General features: G+C 38.0%; 2 protein-coding genes across 2 annotated transcripts in view; one reads left to right on the top strand and one right to left on the bottom strand.

The window, feature by feature from the left end:
* The window catches only part of cUnh18orf63 (chromosome Un C18orf63 homolog), a 72,753-nt gene that overhangs the window by 331 nt on the left and 52,492 nt on the right, over positions 1 to 19,930 (bottom strand). The window contains exon 15 of the transcript XR_014534308.1: positions 25 to 47. The gene's annotated coding sequence lies outside the window, so the exon portion shown is untranslated. The remainder of the gene's footprint in view (positions 1 to 24; positions 48 to 19,930) is intronic.
* Positions 9,475 to 14,641, top strand: tubb6 (tubulin, beta 6 class V). The gene is made up of 4 exons (XM_083559001.1): positions 9,475 to 9,632; positions 10,721 to 10,829; positions 11,260 to 11,370; positions 13,441 to 14,641. Exons 1-4 carry the CDS (start codon positions 9,576 to 9,578, stop codon positions 14,502 to 14,504), a joined length of 1,341 nt encoding a protein of 446 aa, XP_083415127.1. The 5' UTR covers positions 9,475 to 9,575; the 3' UTR covers positions 14,505 to 14,641.

The raw sequence follows: 19,930 nt of genomic DNA, 5'->3' as shown, positions 1-19,930 counted from the left end.
CTCCAAGTTTCAAAGCAGGCTTACTCTGGGAGGTGACGTCATCAATGCTGTAGGATGGAAGTGGGGAAAAAAACTTAAATTTGTTTTTGTTTATTTATTAAATGTTTAAAATGTAATCAATTGTGTAGGCTCACACCCCTCACATTTCAGCATCCATTTTAGTATATTCTTCTCTAGGGACAATACTATAGAAATGAAACTTAAATATATTTTAGAGTAGTAAAAATAACTCGACATGCAGCCATTATTGTTAAAATAGCCAGCAACAAAAGTAAGTACACCCTAAGTGATATGTCATTTAATCGTGCAAAGTCACATGTCCTATTTATTATGTTCTTGTTTTTGTCTTCTTGACAGGACCATACAAATGTGTGAATATTGTATTAGCAGTTAAAATGTGTTGCATTGAGTACAATTCTCTCATACTGACTACTGGATGTTCAACATGGCATCTCATGGAAAAGACTTTAAGAATAAGAATTGTAGTTCTTCACAAATATGAGTTACAGTACAGTGGTCAGGGTCATACAGAGGTTTCCCAAGACGGGTTTTACACGGGACAGCAACCTCGCAAGGGTCCATCAAAGAAGTTGAGTTCTCATGCTGTGCTTCAGGTGCAGAAGCTGCTTAAAAAAACAGATTCATGAGTGCTGCAGCATTTAGAGGTTGCAGAAGTGAAAGGTCCACTTGTCAGTGCTCAGACCAGACGCCACACACTGCAACAAGTCGGTTTGCAGGCTGTCTTTCCAGAAGGAAGCCTCTTTTGAAGCTGGCTCACAATAAAAGCCCACAAATAGTTTGCTGAAGAACATCCTGGATGAATTTCAACATTTACTGTGACATTCTGAAGCAGAACATGATGCCCCCCTTCAGAAACTGGGCCGAACTGCAGTTAAACAACATAATAACGACCCCAAACACACCGCCAACATGACAACATGCTTTGCTGAGGAAGGTGAAGGTAAAGGTAATGAGTGGCCATGTATGTCTCCAGACCTGAACCCTATTGAGCACCTGTGCGGCTCCTCAAGCTTAAGGTAGAGATGCACCATGTGTCTAACATCCAGCAGCTTCGTGATGTCATTATGGAGTAGTGGAAGAGGATCCCAGCAACAACCTGTGCAGCTCTGGTGAATTCCATGCCCAGGAGGATTAAGACAGTGCTGGATAACAATGGTGCTCATCCATCCATCCATCCATCCATCCATCCATCCATCCATCCATCTATCCATCTATCTATCTATCTATCTATCTATCTATCTATCTATCTATCTATCTATCTATCTATCTATCTACAGTGAGGAAAATAAGTATTTGAACACCCTGCTATTTTGCAAGTTCTCCCACTTAGAAATCATGGAGGGGTCTGAAATTGTCATCGTAGGTGCATGTCCACTGTGAGAGACATAATCTAAAAAAAAAAATCCAGAAATCACAATGTATGATTTTTAAACTATTTATTTGTATGATACAGCTGCAAATAAGTATTTGAACACCTGAGAAAGTCAATGTTAATATTTGGTACAGTAGCCTTTGTTTGCAATTACAGAGGTCAAACGTTTCCTGTAGTTTTTCACCAGGTTTGCACACACTGCAGGATGGATTTTGGCCCACTCCTCCACACAGATCTTCTCTAGATCAGTCAGGTTTCTGGCCTGTTGCTGAGAAACACAGAGTTTGAGCTTCCTCCAAAGATTCTCTATTGGGTTTAGGTCTGGAGACTGGCTAGGCCACGCCAGAACCTTGATATGCTTCTTACAGAGCCACTCCTTGGTTATCCTGGCTGTGTGCTTCAGGTCATTGTCATGTTGGAAGACCCAGCCTTCGACCCATCTTCAATGCTCTAACTGAGGGAAGAGGTTGTTCCCCAAAATCTCGCAATACATGGCCCCGGTCATCCTCTCCTCAATACAGTGCAGTTGCCCTGTCCCATGTGCAGAAAAACACCCCCGAAGCATGATGCTACCACCCTCATGCTTCACAGTAGGGATGGTGTTCTTGGGATGGTACTCATCATTCTTCTTCCTCCAAACACGTTTAGTGGAATTATGACCCAAAAGTTATATTTTGGTCTCATCTGACCACATGACTTTCTCCCATGACTCCTCTGGATCATCCAAATGGTCATTGGCAAACTTAAGACGTGCCTGGACATGTGCTGGTTTAAGCAGGGGAACCTTCCGTGCCATGCATGATTTCAAACCATGACGTCTTAGTGTATCACCAACAGTAACCTTGGAAACGGTGGTCCCAGCTCTTTTCAGGTCATTGACCAGCTCCTCCCGTGTAGTTCTGGGCTGATTTCTCACCTTCCTTAGGATCATTGAGACCCCACAAGGTGAGATCTTGCATGGAGCCCCAGTCAGAGGGAGATTGACAGTCATGTTTAGCTTCTTCTATTTCCTAATGATTGCTCCAACAGTGGACCTTTTTTCACCAAGCTGCTTGGCAATTTCCCCGTAGCCCTTTCCAGCCTTGTGGAGGTGTACAATTTTGTCTCTAGTGTCTTTGGACAGCTCTTTGGTCTTGGCCATGTTAGTAGTTGGATTCTTACTGATTGTATGGGGTGGACAGGTGTCTTTATGCAGCGTACGACCTCAAACAGGTGCATCTAATTTAGGATAATAAATGTAGTGGAGGTGGACATTTTAAAGGCAGACTAACAGGTCTTTGAGGGTCAGAATTCTAGCTGATAGACAGGTGTTTAAATACTTATTTGCAGCTGTATCGTACAAATAAATAGTTTAAAAATCATATATTGTGATTTCTGTATTTTTTCTTTTAGATTATGTTTCTCACAGTTGACATGCACCTACGATGACAATTTCAGACCTCTCCATGATTTCTAAGTGGGAGAACTTGCAAAATAGCAGGGTGTTCAAATATTTATTTTCCTCACTCTATCTATCTATCTATCTATCTATCTATCTATCTATCTATCTATCTATCTATCTATCTATCTATCTATCTATCTATCTATCTATCTATCTATCATCACAATATAAAATAGTGAGACAGTAGATACCAGTACAGAAGATTTTTTATTAGTGCGAATTAATTGTCCGTATAATAATAAATACTGTAAATACATACACTTAATGTTTTAGCAGCAATTTTGCAAACATATGTTTACATTTAATGAGTTTGTTCATTTGTGTGTGTGTGTGTGTGTGTGTGTGTGTGTGTGTGTGTGTGTGTGTGTGTGTGTGTGTATATCAGTCCAGTCTCTTTTTATTCAGGTGTATGATGGCTTGTGGAAAAAAACTGTCACACAGCCTGGGCATGAGTGCCTGAATGCTTCGGTACGTTTTCCCAGATGGCAGGAGGATGATGAGTGTGTGTGTATGTGTGTGTGTGTGTGTGTGTGTGTGTGTGATCAGCCACAATTCTGGTGCATTTGTGGACGCAGCATGTAGTGTAAATGTTTATGTTGGAGGGTAAAGAGACCCCGAGGATCTTCTCAGCTGTCCTCAATTTATAGATAATTAAGGATGTCGCTCCTGCACTCACAAGCAAATATAAAAATCAATACTAATTTGAACCCTCTACTTGACAAATCAATTCAATTCTTTTCTATTCGTAGAGTTCTTTTAACAATTGACATTGTCTCAAAGCAGCTTTACAGAGATAAAGCAGGTATACATTTTAATAAAGGAGTGTATTGGTTTAGTGCCGATTAGTTTGTTTCTTATAATTGTGTTTATCCCTAATGAGTGAGCCAGTGGTGACTGTGGTAAAGAAAAACTCCCTGAGAAGAACGAGGAAGAAACCTTTAGAGGAACCAGACTCAAAAGGGAACCCATTGTCATCTGGGTGGCACCAAATGTCTATTCATCATAGGTTTATCATTGTTGACTATAAGAAACTGTGCAATACTACTGGTATGTCATCTGGTCCAACTGACTTTCCACTCTTCATCCTCGTAATAGCTGCTCTCACTTCCTCCTTATTAAAACCTGCTTCACCATCTCCACATCATCCAACCTTCTCTCTCTCTCTCTCTCTCTCTCTCTCATTTTCCTTATTTATCAGCTTCTCAAAATACTTCCTCCACCTTCTCAACACACTTACCTCGCTAGTCAACACATTTCAATCTCCATCCTTTATTGCTCTAACTTGCAGCACATCCTTCTTTTTTTTTCCAGCTCGGTTCCTCTGCCTGGCCAATCGGTATAAATCCTTTTCTCCTTCCTTAGTGTCCAACTTCTCATACAGCTCCTCATATGCCTTTTCCTTAACTTTCGCCACATCCCTCTTAACCCGCTGTCGCATCTCCTTGAACGCCTGCCTACTTTTCTCATCACTCTGTCTATCCCACTTCTGTTTTGCCAACCTCTTTCTCCTTATGCTCTCCTGCACTTCCTCATTCCACCACTACATCTCTTTGTCTTCCTTTCTCTTTTCAGATGTCACACCAAGTACCTTTCTAGCTGTCTCCCTCATCACTCCTGCAGTAGTTGCCCAATCATTCAGCACCTCTTCACCACCACCGAGCCTCTGTCTGACCTCTTCCCTGAATCTCACACTACACTCTTCCTCCTTCAGTTTCCACCGTCTAATTCTTCTTTCTGTTCTGAATCTCCTTCTCTTCTTCTTCACCTCCAAAACCATCCTACAGACCACCATCCGATGTTGTCTAGCTACACTGTACCCCGGCAACACCTTACAGTCTCCAATCTCCTTCAGGTCGCATCTCCTGCATAGCACATAGTCCACCTGTGTGCACCTTCCTCCACTCTTATACGTCACCCTATGATTCTCCTTCTTCTTAAAATAAGTGTTCACCACTGCCATTTCCATCCTTTTAGCAAAATCTACCACCATCTCCCCTTCCACATTCCTCTCCTTAAGGCCATACCTACCCATCACCTCCTCATCACCTCTGTTCCCTTCACCAACATGCCCATTAAAGTCTGCCCCAATCGCCAATCTTTTTTTGTGGTACACCATCTACCACTTCATCTAATTCACTCCAGAATATTTCCTTTTCCTCCATCTAACAACCCACATGTGGCGGTCGTTGGTAAGCCGGGCCTTGACCAATCCGGTAAGAAATTCTGATTCGTGAACCACATATTGTGGACCAGACCAATTGTGTACAAATGCAGGTTGAGTTTATTAAATAAATTTAGAAAACTGGATCAAAGGGTAAGGCCTTGGTTTTGAGGGTCCCAAAACCAGAGAAAAGACAACAGGTCAGAAAATATGCAAATTAAACAAAAGTCTAAGAGAAGAAGAAGTTGGTGTAGTTTTGCAATGAAAAATGAAAGCAATGAATAACAAAGTCTTGTTCATAAGAGGAACTTATCACACCACATGTTCTAAAAAAAAAAACAATCTTTATTTATAAAAAAATTAAAAAAATAAACCCCGAAGAAAATGTCTAGGGTTGTGCTTTTGTAATCAGGTAATACACATTTCTATACAAAACGACATTTGACAAAACAAATGATCCACCAAAATAATCTTCATATATATGTTCCTTCATGTGAGGATACGAAGTCCACATAGCTAAATGCATGACAACAACTGCCACTTTCACTAATATAGGAAAGCCAGCCTTAGAACAACAATGGGATCAACCACAACACTCCAGATGGCAGTATTTTGGTGCCAGATCACCGCTGTGAAGTCCCAATTATGTCTTCATGCAGCCTATGTGAGTGACTTCCTAACAGTGATCTCAGTTATTCCAGGTTGTATTCGCAAACTCAGATATAATAAGAAAATAAGTTAAGATATACAGATTTAGATTGATATATACTGATATACTGATTTTTTTCCTTTTGAAGAAACTGGAATTTCTTCAATGCAAATTAAAGTTTTCTTGTGTCCCCTTTTATTATTGTTGGTTTTTTTTAATGTAAGAGGTTTGTACACTCTGCAGGACTTTGAATCCACTAAGAGTGCCAAATACACATACTTCATCCACTAATTCAATCTGCTCTTTACACCCACACACACACACACACACACACACACACACACGCATAAAACAAACCATTGAAAAACTGCACGTTATTACTTTTTTACATTATATTTCTTTCTTTGCATTTTAAAAAGTTTATCCTTTTCATTTATTTTCTATTTCTTTCTCTGTCATGCACTAGTTATAAAATCATTTCACTGCAAGTGGTACTGTGTATGGTTTTGATACTTTGACATGTCGATAAATAGCTTATGCATGATTCCTCAAGTCCACCTTGTGGTGATTGTGACAAAGATTCCAGGCAGTGTTTATCAGTCATAAAAAAACAGACTCCTATCTACTTAAATGTTACCCATATAGTGCATATAAGCAAGTTTTTACCCACTAAGAAACCTGCATTAGGTGAAACGGGGATTATAAAATGCTTTACCACTCAGATGAATGAAAAGATAAACACTAAACAACATCATGATGCAATACGAACATAATGTACAATACTTGCTTGAAATAAATATTCACACCCTCATGAACTTTTTCACATTTTGCTGTTACAACCTTGAAATGAAAATGGAATAAATTGAGATGCGAGTCGCAAATTGATTGCACAAGTATTCACCCCTCTTACTTTAAAACACAGAATCGTTTCTGGTGTAATCAGGTGCCACCACAAGTCAAACAATTAGTTGAATGTCTATCTGTCTATCTGTGTGCAGCTGTAAGTGGTACACAATCTCAGCATTAAAAAAAACTATTTCTAGAATGTCCCAGAGTTTTCTTAGAGAGCATACCTAAACCAACAGTGCCACAAAGAAGAAGAACTATCAAATCAAATCTGGAAAGAAATTGCACCAAATCACTTATTGGTTATAATACAATACCCCATACTAGAAAATTCTGTAAAACAAAATTTTGCAAAAAAAAAAAAAAAAATTTAATAAAATCTTTATTAAATCTTTATTAATCTTTATTTAATCTTTATTAAAATTAATAAAGATTCTTTATTATAAAAATCTTTTAAAATTAATAAAGATTCTTTATAAAGTAGATCATCCACCAAAAGTCAGGGATGAGGAAAGAAGGCCATTAGACAAAGAAGAGACATGATGCTACCACCACCATGCTTCTCTGTATGGATATATAGTCTTACAGTGATGATCAGTGTTAGGTTTGTATTGAATAAATTGATTTGTGCCAAGGCCAAAAAGTTCACTTGCTATGTTAAATGTTACATGTTGCCACATGGGGAGGTGGTATCTTAGTGGTTAGGCCATTGGATCCGAAGGCAATAGGTTTAAATCCCAGCCATGCTAAGCTGCCACTCCTGTGCCCCTGAGTTTGGTTTTATCAATGAGATAAATGTAAGCTGCTCTGGATAAGGGCTTCTGCCAAATGTTTAAACATACATTCCTATTTGAATGGAAATCTCTATTTCTATCTCTATGTCCCCTGGCAATAAGTACCATGAGAGATGACTTATTTTTATTTTTTTGCTTCAACCAAGAAAAATACAAAATGCCTTAAAATATTAAAAACCTCAATTATTATTTATTTCTAATAGTTTTTTGTTATTGTTTTTTAGATTTCCAAACTGCTGCTAGTCTGCCACCAGGGGGCCCATCATACTAAAAAATTCTTTCCCTTTGCTGTTTGTTAATGAAACATGTGATCTGAACATTTGCTATGAAAGAAATCATTACAAATCATTGTGTTTTCAGGCCCACAAGAAGAAATGATGTCAGTGGGATAGACTTTGACCTGTTCTGGGTAAATCTTGTGGTACTGTCAAACCAACTACCTATGAGATTAATTTCTTCCTCATAGCTGGAAGTGCAATTACCTTACATGCTAACTAACAGGAAAGAAACCATACATTTGCAATGAGCATGTTAGATGACTAAATGTTACTTACTTTGTTGAAACTTTCTAACTCAGCAGCTTTAAATGTAGTAATGCAGTACTCATGTGTGGTGTTAACAAATCAGACTGATAAGTATGCCCAGAGGAATATCTCTTGACCATATGTTCCATCTCAGATAAAGTGAATTGCCTCTGCTGGTTCTCTCAGCTGAGCTAACAAACCATGCGTTCTCTCGGATAGATGTGAACAGCTGAAGACTTTGCAGCAGCATGTCGGAGAGGACAACAAAATTAGTTTACTGCACTGCTATAAAGAGTGTAGGCTGAGAGTTTAACACAATTTGGATAATAAAGATATTTTACACACATGAATATTACAAATGGCCGTATTTTAAGGATGACCCAAAATGTCTGCCCTGAGCTAACCATTTTACTGAAAAACGTAATGAACTTTCTGTAGCGCTAGTGCTATAGCAGTGCTCTGAGGAGATTTTGGTTTAAACCTGTTTGAAGCCCTTTTCCCCCAAATCTCCCAATTAACCATCTGTTTTAAGCTGATTAATCAGCTCACAATCAACCTTTTGATTAGAGGGTCAATGTGTGTGATTAAAGATTTCGTATGTGTGTGTGTGTGTGTGTGTGTGGGGGGGGGGGGGGGGTGTTGGTGGTACAACCAATATGTACCAATGTATGGAGTAAAAATATTAAAACAAAGATACAAAGAAGGAAAACATAAGATCGGTATGAAGGTATGAAGTGCTGAAGATATACAAAGCCCCCCAAAAAACGCGATCATGTGATCAACACACTTTCTGTATCTTTCAATTCTATCTCACAATTGGGATTGACTTTTAGTTTATGATTGTAAGTACAGTGGATATACCAGACATGAGATTGCTCATGGTTTCTACATGAATAAAAATCGCAATTGAAAAAAAAAATGGGTCTATGGAAAAGTGGCAGAATTAAAAACTGGCGTGAATGTAACAGACAACAATATAGAAATTTTGAAAATACAGCAAAACCTGACAGGAAAAAAAAAATGCTGCAAATGAACTAAACTAAAGTGAACATTTTACTACGATATGCTGAATTCCGATTGCTGATGTGAAGATGGAAGAATGAAGATGGAACTGAAGATAAAGGTGAATTACATGTTTTACCACGTTCGCAAAATGCCATGCAAACTTCTATGTTGTGAATTTGTTGCGGTTTTAGTTTATGTGCCCTTTATAACCATATTATAAAAAATACTATTTCACCATTTTCCCACATAAAACCCAAAAGTAATTAAACATAATTAAGATTCAAATAAATGCCCTAGTTTTCATTTTGTCCTAGGGGCTGTGCAAATCAAATTGATCAAAAACAGCCCAGAAACACACTTTTGTAATACAAGATCACCCCATTGTGCTGGCCTATGAGCTAACTGGAGGTTTTGATTGGAGGTTTGATGTGACACTTAAACCTTTGACAGCTGTTGTGGGCGGGGCTTTAAACCTGAGTTCCAGAGAGGCTGGGTTTCAAACAGATCACTACTGCTCAATTCCATGTGCACTACATGTGGCCATATTAAAATTACTTATCCCCTACTTAGTGCACTTCATGTAGAAAGTAATGTGCTGCAGAGAGGGGAGAGAGAGAGAGAGAGAGAGAGAGAGAGAGAGAGAGAGAGAGAGAGAGAGAGAGAGAGAGAGAGAGATTTATATCAGCACTGAGCAACTCAGAATTCAGCAGTTCAGCTCAGACAGGAGTGAAGTGTGTTACAGCTTCACCACTAACAGCAGAAATGAGAGAAATAGTTCATATACAAGCAGGACAGTGTGGCAACCAGATTGGCACCAAGGTAAATCTTATTTTCTTTTATTTACACCTTTCCATTGTGTACATTCATTGAAGTAGAATACAAAAACTTCTTTAGGAGCTATAATAGATGTCTTTTCTTTTCATTATTAGCAGTAATTCTTTTGTATTAAACTTCTTTTAGTATGAATAAACAACAGCCAAAAGATCCACCTGTTATAATTACATGTGTAATGTTACAGTGATTCAGCTGCCTATGGGTGTGGCAGGTTTTGTCCCAAAATCAAATACCACTGAAAGGAACAACTGTCTATAATTTCTATCCAAAGTACTAAGATATAATCACTTTGTGTTTACTGTAGTTGTTACAGTCATATCATTGAATACTTTTTTACTAGTTGTAGAATTATAAACCACCATATAAAGTGTGTCTGATGCCACAACCTTACAAAGGGAGGGGTAGATTGAGATTTGTTTAAGGATAGGATAGAAACAATGTGCCCAATTAAACTTAAAAATAAAAATAAAATTGAATCTATTTTGAGGTGTAGCGTGTTATTTATTTTATCTTATTTATTTATAGAAAACTGCTTGAGACTATAAAAATATTAGAAACCTCAAGCTTATTCTTAATCATTACCAGAGTAACTTACATTTAATACATTCACTTGTTTCTGAATTTCTCCCTACATCACATCACAGATTATGAGAAAAGAATGGCATATGACAAAAGTTCAATCTAGATACATTAAGGGTTCTTAAGGTTTGCCCTGTACAGAAGCCATTACGCATAGAGACCTATACTATTAAAAAGCATTCATAAAACCTATTTAAGATGTTAAGAACTCAGAGGTACCCCATTTATCAGCATTTTATGTTCACTTAGTTAAAATAAACTTGACAATTGTCTTGACATCCTATTAAACAGTGTGTACTAAAACAATCTGACAGTACTGTATTGTTGGAACTGTGAGAACTTTGGTGCTTTCCATTTCTCAGTAAGGTTTATTCCATTAGTATACTGTTTAGGACACACGAATGAGATTTCAGTTTCCAAATCTCAACGCAATTAAGGTTTGTTCATTAAGTACAAGACATGCATTCTGACATTGTGCTTTATTTCACACTCAGTTCTGGGAAGTCATAAGTGATGAACATGGCATTGATCCAGCAGGCAACTATGTAGGAGACTCGGTTCTTCAGCTGGAGAGAGTTAACGTGTATTACAACGAGGCAAGCTGTGAGTATACGATACTCTGTATTTGTGTGTGTGAGAAAGTGAGTAAATGTATGAATCAGCGTCCTTGTTGAACATCCCCCATCCACACACACACACACACACACACACACACACACACACACACACACACACACACACACACACACACATTCTCATACCAGACCAATATCTCTAACTCTCAGTGTGACTGGCCTTCATCCTTAGATCATGCCGTCATTCTAAAAGAATGCATTCAGCTCCCGAATCTTCAAGTAAAACTGTTTGCAGTAGGTTTGAATGCAGGTTTCTGTTTCAGCAACGAACCATCATACTGATATAAACAGAGTGACACAAGTGTATGTATACTTCTCATGGTTGTAAATAAAAGGTCCAAATGGAAAATAACCCAGTGTTAAGTTGACTTGTATGGCTATGTCTGTTGTGTTTGTAGCACATAAGTTTGTGCCTCGGGCCGTCCTGGTGGACCTGGAGCCAGGGACGATGGACAGTGTCCGATCCGGGACATTTGGACAGCTCTTTAGACCTGATAACTTTATCTTTGGTAAGGTTTTTTCGCCCAAACTATGCTCTATGGTGCTAGGTTTGGTAGTTCAGTGCTAAGGGTTGTATGTTCAAATCCCAGAACTACTAGTATACACACTGGTGGGCCCTTGAGCAAGGCCACAATCGTCAAGTCTATGCTTGATTTATGTTCTTATTCTCTTAAAAGTTTAAATGAAACCAATTTTAGCAAGTTGCCGTATGAAAATGGCTGGTGTCATAGGAATACTGTCCAAGTCTGCATAAAAACTGTTACCAGAGCTATATTAGTTCCAGATGTTCTTCATTATGTATAACAAAAACATGTGCCTGGTTCTTAAAACAGTAGTATATTTTTATTGTATATATAACAATATACAAAATGTATATACTGTATATGAGATGTCATATATCATATACATGTTCATGTATTGTATATACACAGTGGTTTTTGACAAGAGTGCAGAATAGTAAGAGTATAATATGGGGAAGTGGTGGGTCAGTGATTAAGATTTAAAGATTAAGCTTTCTGCTCGAATGGTCATGGGTTCAAATCCCACCACCACCAAGATGCCACTGCTGGACCTTTAATCAAGGCCCTTAACCCTCGATTGCTCAGCTGTATAACAGAGATATCTGTAAGTCGCACTGAACAAGGGCGTCTGTTAAATGGTGTAAAGTATATATGGTCTATTAGGGCTATTTGTTGTAAGCAAATTTTATAAGTTGGTGGATTATTTTGGGTTTTTCTGAAACCCTGGGCATTACTATTACAATTGGTTATAAGAAAAATCACACAGAATGGTATGAAATAGTGAGGCTGATTTCTTTCTATCCCAGATTATAACTTTATGCATTTACGTTCATGGATTTTGGCACATGCCCTTATCCAGAGCGATACATTTATCCTAATATTGGATCAGAGAGTAATAGTAGTATTACTACTCTTGTCAGTGAGGTAATATACAGTAGTTACAAAAGTTAAGAAATTGTCATGCAGTCTCCTGTTCATGTCTACTTTTCAGTAACAGACATGATGTCAGGTGATTAAACAGACTTGACATATTCATCATATATAATTACAAAGTGATTCACACTATTCCAATGGTGTGAAATACAGGCACATGGTAATGAATGTAAAAAAAAAAAAAAGGGAATCATTTACCACCCGTTTTTTTTATTGTTTAAAAGAAATGGCTCCCTTTACAGTTTTTGTGTGTAATCTTTGTTTTAATTACACCATTGACCACCAAAGTTTCTCTGTTACTGCTAAGCTGTTGGCAGATATAAGGCTTTAGCTAACAATTGAAACTGAAGAATGTTATGGTGCTAACTGGTGGCCATAAACTTAGTTTTAATAAACAAGTTCCTATTGACACCTTAAACTTAAAAGCTAAACATATCAAATCTAAATCTGTACCTACAAAAATTTGTAACTGGCACCAATGTCAACTTCTCTAATACATACATTTAAAGTTGTACATTTGCATGCTTATAGTGTTGCTGAAATATTTAAAGAGTTCAGTCATGTCCAAATATAGTGTATATTTAAGAATCCATTAACATTCCGGCTTGCATGCTAGATGTATACCAACAAGTATAAACCACTGACTGTACTATAATATAAACAGTTTTAACTATAGATATCTATGTTAGATATCCGTGGGGCCTTGAGGGTGACACAGCCTTTGTAGTTTCCATTCATTACACATTTCACATGCTTAAAATATACCAGTAGATTTTCCACATGGAATACGAATGAATGGAAAATTCTATCCCCGCAGTCATTAATATAAATTATGACAAAAATAAATGAGTTTGAATAAAAAGTTATTTTTCATAAATTCCTTTAATTATATGAGACAACTTCCATACTCAACCGTAACTGTCTAACAGTTTTCTTTAACATTACACAGAGGCCTGTGAAACCTTCTCAGACAGCCGTGCATTGCTAATACTTCTCAGTCTAAATGATAAATGGGAAGCAATTGGCACATGGAAATCTCTAACTGCTAGTGGGAGGGGTTTGTGAAGTGATTGAATTTCATTTTTTTTTAAATGCTAACACTTTGTTTTTTTATGGTCACTGCAGGACAGACAGGTGCAGGGAACAACTGGGCAAAAGGCCACTACACAGAAGGAGCCGAATTAGTCGATTCAGTGCTGGATGTAGTGAGGAAAGAGTGTGAGCACTGCGACTGCCTCCAGGGCTTTCAGCTCACGCATTCGCTTGGAGGTGGCACCGGTTCAGGCATGGGAACGCTGCTTATCAGTAAAATCCGTGAAGAATATCCAGACCGCATCATGAACACCTTCAGCGTCATGCCCTCACCCAAAGTGTCTGATACCGTGGTGGAGCCATATAACGCCACTCTGTCCGTGCACCAGCTGGTCGAGAACACGGACGAGACGTACTGCATTGATAATGAAGCACTTTACGACATCTGTTTCCGCACACTCAAGCTCACGACGCCGACGTACGGCGATCTCAACCATCTGGTTTCATCCACTATGAGTGGAGTCACCACCTCCCTGCGCTTCCCTGGTCAGCTGAACGCAGATCTCCGTAAGCTGGCTGTAAACATGGTTCCCTTTCCACGCTTGCACTTCTTCATGCCTGGTTTTGCTCCACTGACCGCTAGGGGGAGTCAGCAGTACCGTGCCCTTACTGTGCCTGAATTAACACAGCAGATGTTCGACGCTAAAAACATGATGGCTGCGTGTGACCCGCGTCACGGACGCTACCTAACCGTGGCCACCGTCTTCCGAGGGCCCATGTCCATGAAGGAAGTAGACGAGCAAATGCTCGCCATTCAGAACAAAAACAGCAGCTACTTTGTCGAGTGGATTCCCAACAACGTCAAAGTGGCCGTGTGTGACATCCCACCCAGGGGACTCAAGATGGCCGCCACTTTTATCGGCAACAGCACGGCGATCCAGGAGCTGTTCAAACGAATCTCTGAGCAGTTCTCTGCTATGTTCAGACGGAAAGCCTTTCTGCACTGGTTTACCGGAGAAGGGATGGACGAGATGGAGTTTACAGAAGCTGAGAGCAATATGAACGACCTAGTGTCTGAGTACCAGCAGTACCAAGAAGCTACAGCCAACGATGGCGAAGATGCTTTTGACGAGGACGAGGAGGAGGTCAACGAGTAAACAGTGTAGGCTGATCCTCTCGCCACTCCTTCATTGTGCGCACACATTTAATGCAGTGTTTTTTTTCTTAAGATGTGATTAACATTTTTTATGTAAAATTCTGGTCTACACTAGGAAAATAAACTTTACTGAAATGGCTATAAATGGATATTTAATGTGTTTTTATTCTTGATGTTATAAATAGTTATGAAACATTGCACACGTCGTCATTGATTCCACAGCTAATGAAACCACACGTAGAGCAGGACTGGAGATTACTCATGGACTAATGAGCTAAGCAGACAGAATATTCTGCAAAAATCCACCGGTATAATAACATTTCCGTCACCATGCTTGCGTTAGAGTTAGTGACAGACTTCACTTCCTCTGAATGCCAAATCCTTTGTTCATTTCCGGTCATGTCTTTACAGCAGATAGGCCTAGAGAGGATATAAATCCTGCCCACCATGGCCATTATCCCAGACAGCTGCTGAGCAAGGCGTTCCATGCTTAGCTCTGTGCAACAAACAATAGAGGAAGTTCAGTCTCGACAGAACTATTTGTAGTTCAACACAATGAGAAAAGCAGCAGGGTGCAGGTCTGTCATACGGGGATTTACTTTTTTTTATTTAGTTTTAACAAAGCAACATTCACACATACTGGTCAGCTAGAAAAAATACTTAGTTTAATTTTCTTTTTCCTCTTTTACAGATGTGGACTATAAATTTTCTAGACTCTCATTTTTTTCCGGATGACCCAATAACCAGAGAATGTTATAGAGTGAACAGGCAGATGAACGGAACAAAAAATATCCAATATTACAGTTCTGAAAAGGAAAACATTTTGCCATGTGCAGTCTGGTTCTGTCAAATAGCCAACAGCTGGATCAGATTCACTTGGAGAGAGCATGGGCTCTCACAACACTGCAGTGGAGAACTCTGCTCTGAGCTAGATTACATCCTAGATTATCCAAGGTGTGGTTTAGACACGTTTGCACTTGTTTTTCTACTTCAGCAAACTTTTATAAAGCAGGTAACCATTCATAATGATTCAAATTGTTTCCAGATTTATAATAAATCATTTGAAAGGCAGTTAAGCAAATAATATTTGTAATATTGCCTTACAGTGGGTCATGTCAGTTCATTTCCTCATTTCTGTCTTTTTTTTGTAAAATATTCTGGCCAAGAATTCAAGTGAGGTGAGGTAAGTTTTAGGAAGATGATTTGAAATAGGAAAAGGATGATGACTAGTCATGTAGATCCATGGGAAAAGGATACCCAATCATGCAGAACCATTGAGTAGGGGTGTAACGTTACACAAAATTCACAGTTTGGTTGAATTTTGGTGCGGTCAGGGGAAAGAAATGCAAAACATAAAATTGCTTGTGTTTTGTTTATTATTAACATTTGTGAACATCAACAGTTTACATTTTTAAAACTATTTTAAATAAATGTCCTAATGTGTTAAATAATATATAAAATAATATTTTATATAAAAAATAAAATAAATAAAAAGCATGCAAACATTTTTTTTATTATAGTGATTAAATTGAATAAACACTTAAATGAAATTGATTAAATAAAATAAAATACGAATAAAAAAATTACATTAAATAGTTTATATTTGTAAGATAACGTGTGTAATACAGATGGATTTGTAAGTGTGTGTGTGTGTGTGTGTGTGTGTGTGTGTGTGTGTGTGTGTGTGTGTGTGTGTGTTTTAAATTTAATATTTCATTTTCTGAAGATATGATCTACTTAAATGTTCTACTTATTTCAGCATACTTTAACAAATGTCTTCATTTCTTCCCTCCTTCATTCTTTCACACCCTCAATATGTGGAATTGTTGCTGCTTTTAAGAGAAACTCTTGAAGCTGTTCATAAAATGCTAAAGAATCTATGTCGTAAAAACTTTTTCGTATAAACATATTTCGGCGCACTACAAATAATTTTTCCAGTACGGTGCGAGTAGCCACAGTGACACTGCGCTAACTTTAGTTTCTTTTTTTTACCCCTGGTATTGTTGTGTATGTTTTCAAGTTTAATGATAATAATAATAATAATAATAATAATAATAATAATAATAATAACAACAACAATAGAATAAACAGTGACACTGCGCTCAAAGTGCAAGGCGGAGACTAAAAAAACGTGTAGTCCGCCACAAAATACATTCCTGAGGGAACTCAGATTTGAAATATGTTCTGCATGTAAAAGGAATTGCATTTGGTACACGTGTGCACCGGAGCGAAAGCCCTGTACTCAAACGGTTTGATACAATTACGTGTACCGTTACACCCCTACCATTGAGTATAATGGGAGAGAGATGACAGCCATGTTAATCAATACCTTATGGAACTGACTGACCAACTACTGATGCTGGTCTGCTCTTAAGCAACATTTAGTAGATCAAAATTGATAGAGCCTCTGTATCTATTCTTCTATGAGAAATGTATTTAAAATGTAATTCTTTAATAGTTTTTCCATATATCTGTACTTTACTGAAGTATTTCCATTGAGGGAGACTTTAACTTCACTACATCTCAAAGTCAAATAAGTTCCTTTGTACCCAACTACATTTCTCAAAATCAGTCGTTCCTTCAGTAAGGAGAGCTGAATCCAAATAAAAAATTATGGATGAGAAAAAAAGTCTAACCCCTCTGAAGTCCCATTCAGAATAAATGGAAAAGGAGGGAGAAACCTGCAAAAGATAAAGATAACTGTACATAACTTAAATTATACTGTGTTGCCTGCTGTGCTTTTATGCATAGAGAAACATTTCTTTTAGCTGTGTAACATTATAATTTATAGTATGTAGTTTATCATAATGTGTGTAGCAACAAAACAATTACAACCCAAATAGTCCAGTTGGATTGTAGTTAAACAGCATTTATTGATTTGGTTCCCTTTAATTGAGGTGATGTCATAAAGGTCCTGAACTGAGGTCAGTAAGGGGGGAATCTCCAGTGCAACTTAAAAGGCTAATTTAAAAGACATTTATTATAAGGATATACGATGTTGTATGTATTCTATAACTACAATTAGCCAAAAAGTTTTATGGCTCCTGGTTCTGAAGAGTTTGATCAATTGTATGCAATGACGTGTATTTAATTGTGCAATAAATGCGTTTCAGGTGATATTTATACATGAAATGGAGCTTTCAGAAATGTACCCATATCTATGGACTGCTCTGAGGACACGCCTTACTCATCCAGTGACGGTAGCTGAACCAGAGAGGAGCTTTTCAAAACTAAAACTAATCAATGGGGGAGACGTTGGGTCATGGCGTGGTTCACTCAGGGCTTCATTCAAGATAGAAACACCATTGCCGCGTGGTGGTATCTACTTAACACAAACATCCAACAGTTCAACCTCAAGTAGAACATTTTGAGAGGAAAAAAAGGTTAACTAAAGATCTCATCGTGGACTTTCGGAAATCTAACAGCAGGAGACACTCCTGACATCAATGAACCGAGGTAGAGATGTTCTCCAGCTTTAAGATCTTAAAATTTCACATCTCTGAGGATCTGTACTGACACCAGAACACTTCAGCTCTGGTTAAGAAGGCACAACAATGCCTGTACTTTGTGAGGAGACTTAAGAAAGCTCATCTGTTCCCAGGAATTTTAACAAGTTTTTACCTCTGCATAGAGAGCATCCTGACCAACTCCATCACTGTATGGTACGAAGGCTCCACTGTGTGAAAATGTAATCAATCAATCAATCAATCCATCCATCCATCCATCCATCCATCCATCCATCCATCCATCCATCCATCCATCCATCCAATTCCTCAAGAGCTGCTGGGAAACTTACTACTGGCACCAGATAAATAAACTACTTTTTGAAACCTAACTTCTACATTTCTCTACATTTATGTAATATAAAAAATACCTTTTTGTACAAGCAGAGAGAAGAGAAATGGTAGATTGGCGGGGGTTCAAGATTTTTAGAGTAAGTGTACACTCAGTGTGCGGATCTGCTCCAGTGAGTCATAGTCACAGTGAAATACACCAGATCCTGAAATACACTGGGGTTCAGAGAGGAAATGACCAGTATATCACACTTCCAGCCTTAATACTGTGTACACTGTGTAACCAATGTTCAAACACTTTCATCTCTAACTTTTGACTGTGGATGCAATGGAATGAAGCACAGAGTTGAAAAGTTGAAAAATGTTTACAAATGCTTGAATGAACCCACTTGTAACTGTGCTGAGTGCTGATGTCTGTTTCAGTATGCGTTAGTGTTATTCACACAAAAGAATGCACGAGAAAACATTTAAACTCTCAAAGCAATGTGTAATCCTAAAAGAGTACAAATACTAAGTACTAAATACTAAGACTGTTGCCATGCCACCTATACTGACCTTGTCAATAACTTCCTGGGCATGTGCATCTTAATACAGAATTACTGTAGGAACACATTCAGGGTGATTTTTAATTTTTCTATGCGTTCATCCGATCATGATGGTTTGGAGGATTTTTTCCCTTCGCTTTTGTTCCAAGAACTAAAAACAAGACCCAGCTCCCCTTTATGGCCTCAGACTGCAGATACAAACATATTACCTAAAAAGGCCCCAGTCCAGTGGTGAATTTAGTTCTACCGGACAAGCAGTGCTTCGGATGTACTGCCCTCTGTTGGACTAATGGTGTATTGCTTTTAGTTCATATTTAATATCGTTCAATCTTTTCCACAAAGGGCAGGTGTTGGTGCAGGTTTTCTTTCCAACCTAGCACCACCTTTTCTACCTGTTTAAATCTAATGATTTTCATTTTCAATGACTATCATTGAAATTAGTGTGGCCCTTGTTTGGTTGGAATGAAAACCTACACCCACACAGGCCTTTTGTGGAAAGCATTGTTCACCCCTGGCTTAAATGGTGTTTCTTTAACAGTAGCTCTGTAATAATAGGTTTATATTAAAATATGGATCTTTCTAATATGCGTTGTTTCACCAGTAACCACTCATTTATTTGGGATGTGTATAGAGAATCTGCTGCAGAATTTATTTCTATAATAATAAACTGATTCCCTGAGGATGTGTTGCTATCTAACAATCAAAATATCTAACAATTAATTCATTTAATAGGAAAAAAAGATAAATGTAGTTGTTCCGAAGTTTAGTTCTTAAGTTATGGACTGGAGCTTCAATTAATTACTAAAAATAACTGAAAAAATAAATGAGAATTGTGAATAATCACACACTTGCACCAAAAATACCAAACGAAAGATCATTGGACATTGTAGCATCTTGTAGAAATGAACCATTTGATAAAACTGTATAAAATATATAAACTAGAAACATGTAATATGTTGTGTGACCACCAGGTGTCAGTGTTCTCAAACTTTAAATCCTGCTCCCATCGTATAGTGTAATGCTATGTATTTCAGTGATTTCCTCATCAACTGATTATTTGAAGCAGAAGCTCCTTAGAGCAAAACTAA

This window comes from Silurus aristotelis (assembly GCF_946808225.1).
Source record: "Silurus aristotelis genome assembly, chromosome: 1".
NCBI classification, from domain to species: domain Eukaryota; kingdom Metazoa; phylum Chordata; class Actinopteri; order Siluriformes; family Siluridae; genus Silurus; species Silurus aristotelis.
This window is presented reverse-complemented; position numbering and strand designations above follow the sequence as displayed.

Coding starts and splice junctions, on each gene's coding strand:
- tubb6 (XM_083559001.1), top strand. CDS start 9,576: ATGAGAGAAATAGTTCATATACAAGCAGGACAGTGTGGCAACCAGATT. Junction 10,830..11,259: donor GTATTACAACGAGGCAAGCT/GTGAGTATACGA, acceptor TTGTGTTTGTAG/CACATAAGTTTGTGCCTCGG. Junction 11,371..13,440: donor ACCTGATAACTTTATCTTTG/GTAAGGTTTTTT, acceptor TGGTCACTGCAG/GACAGACAGGTGCAGGGAAC.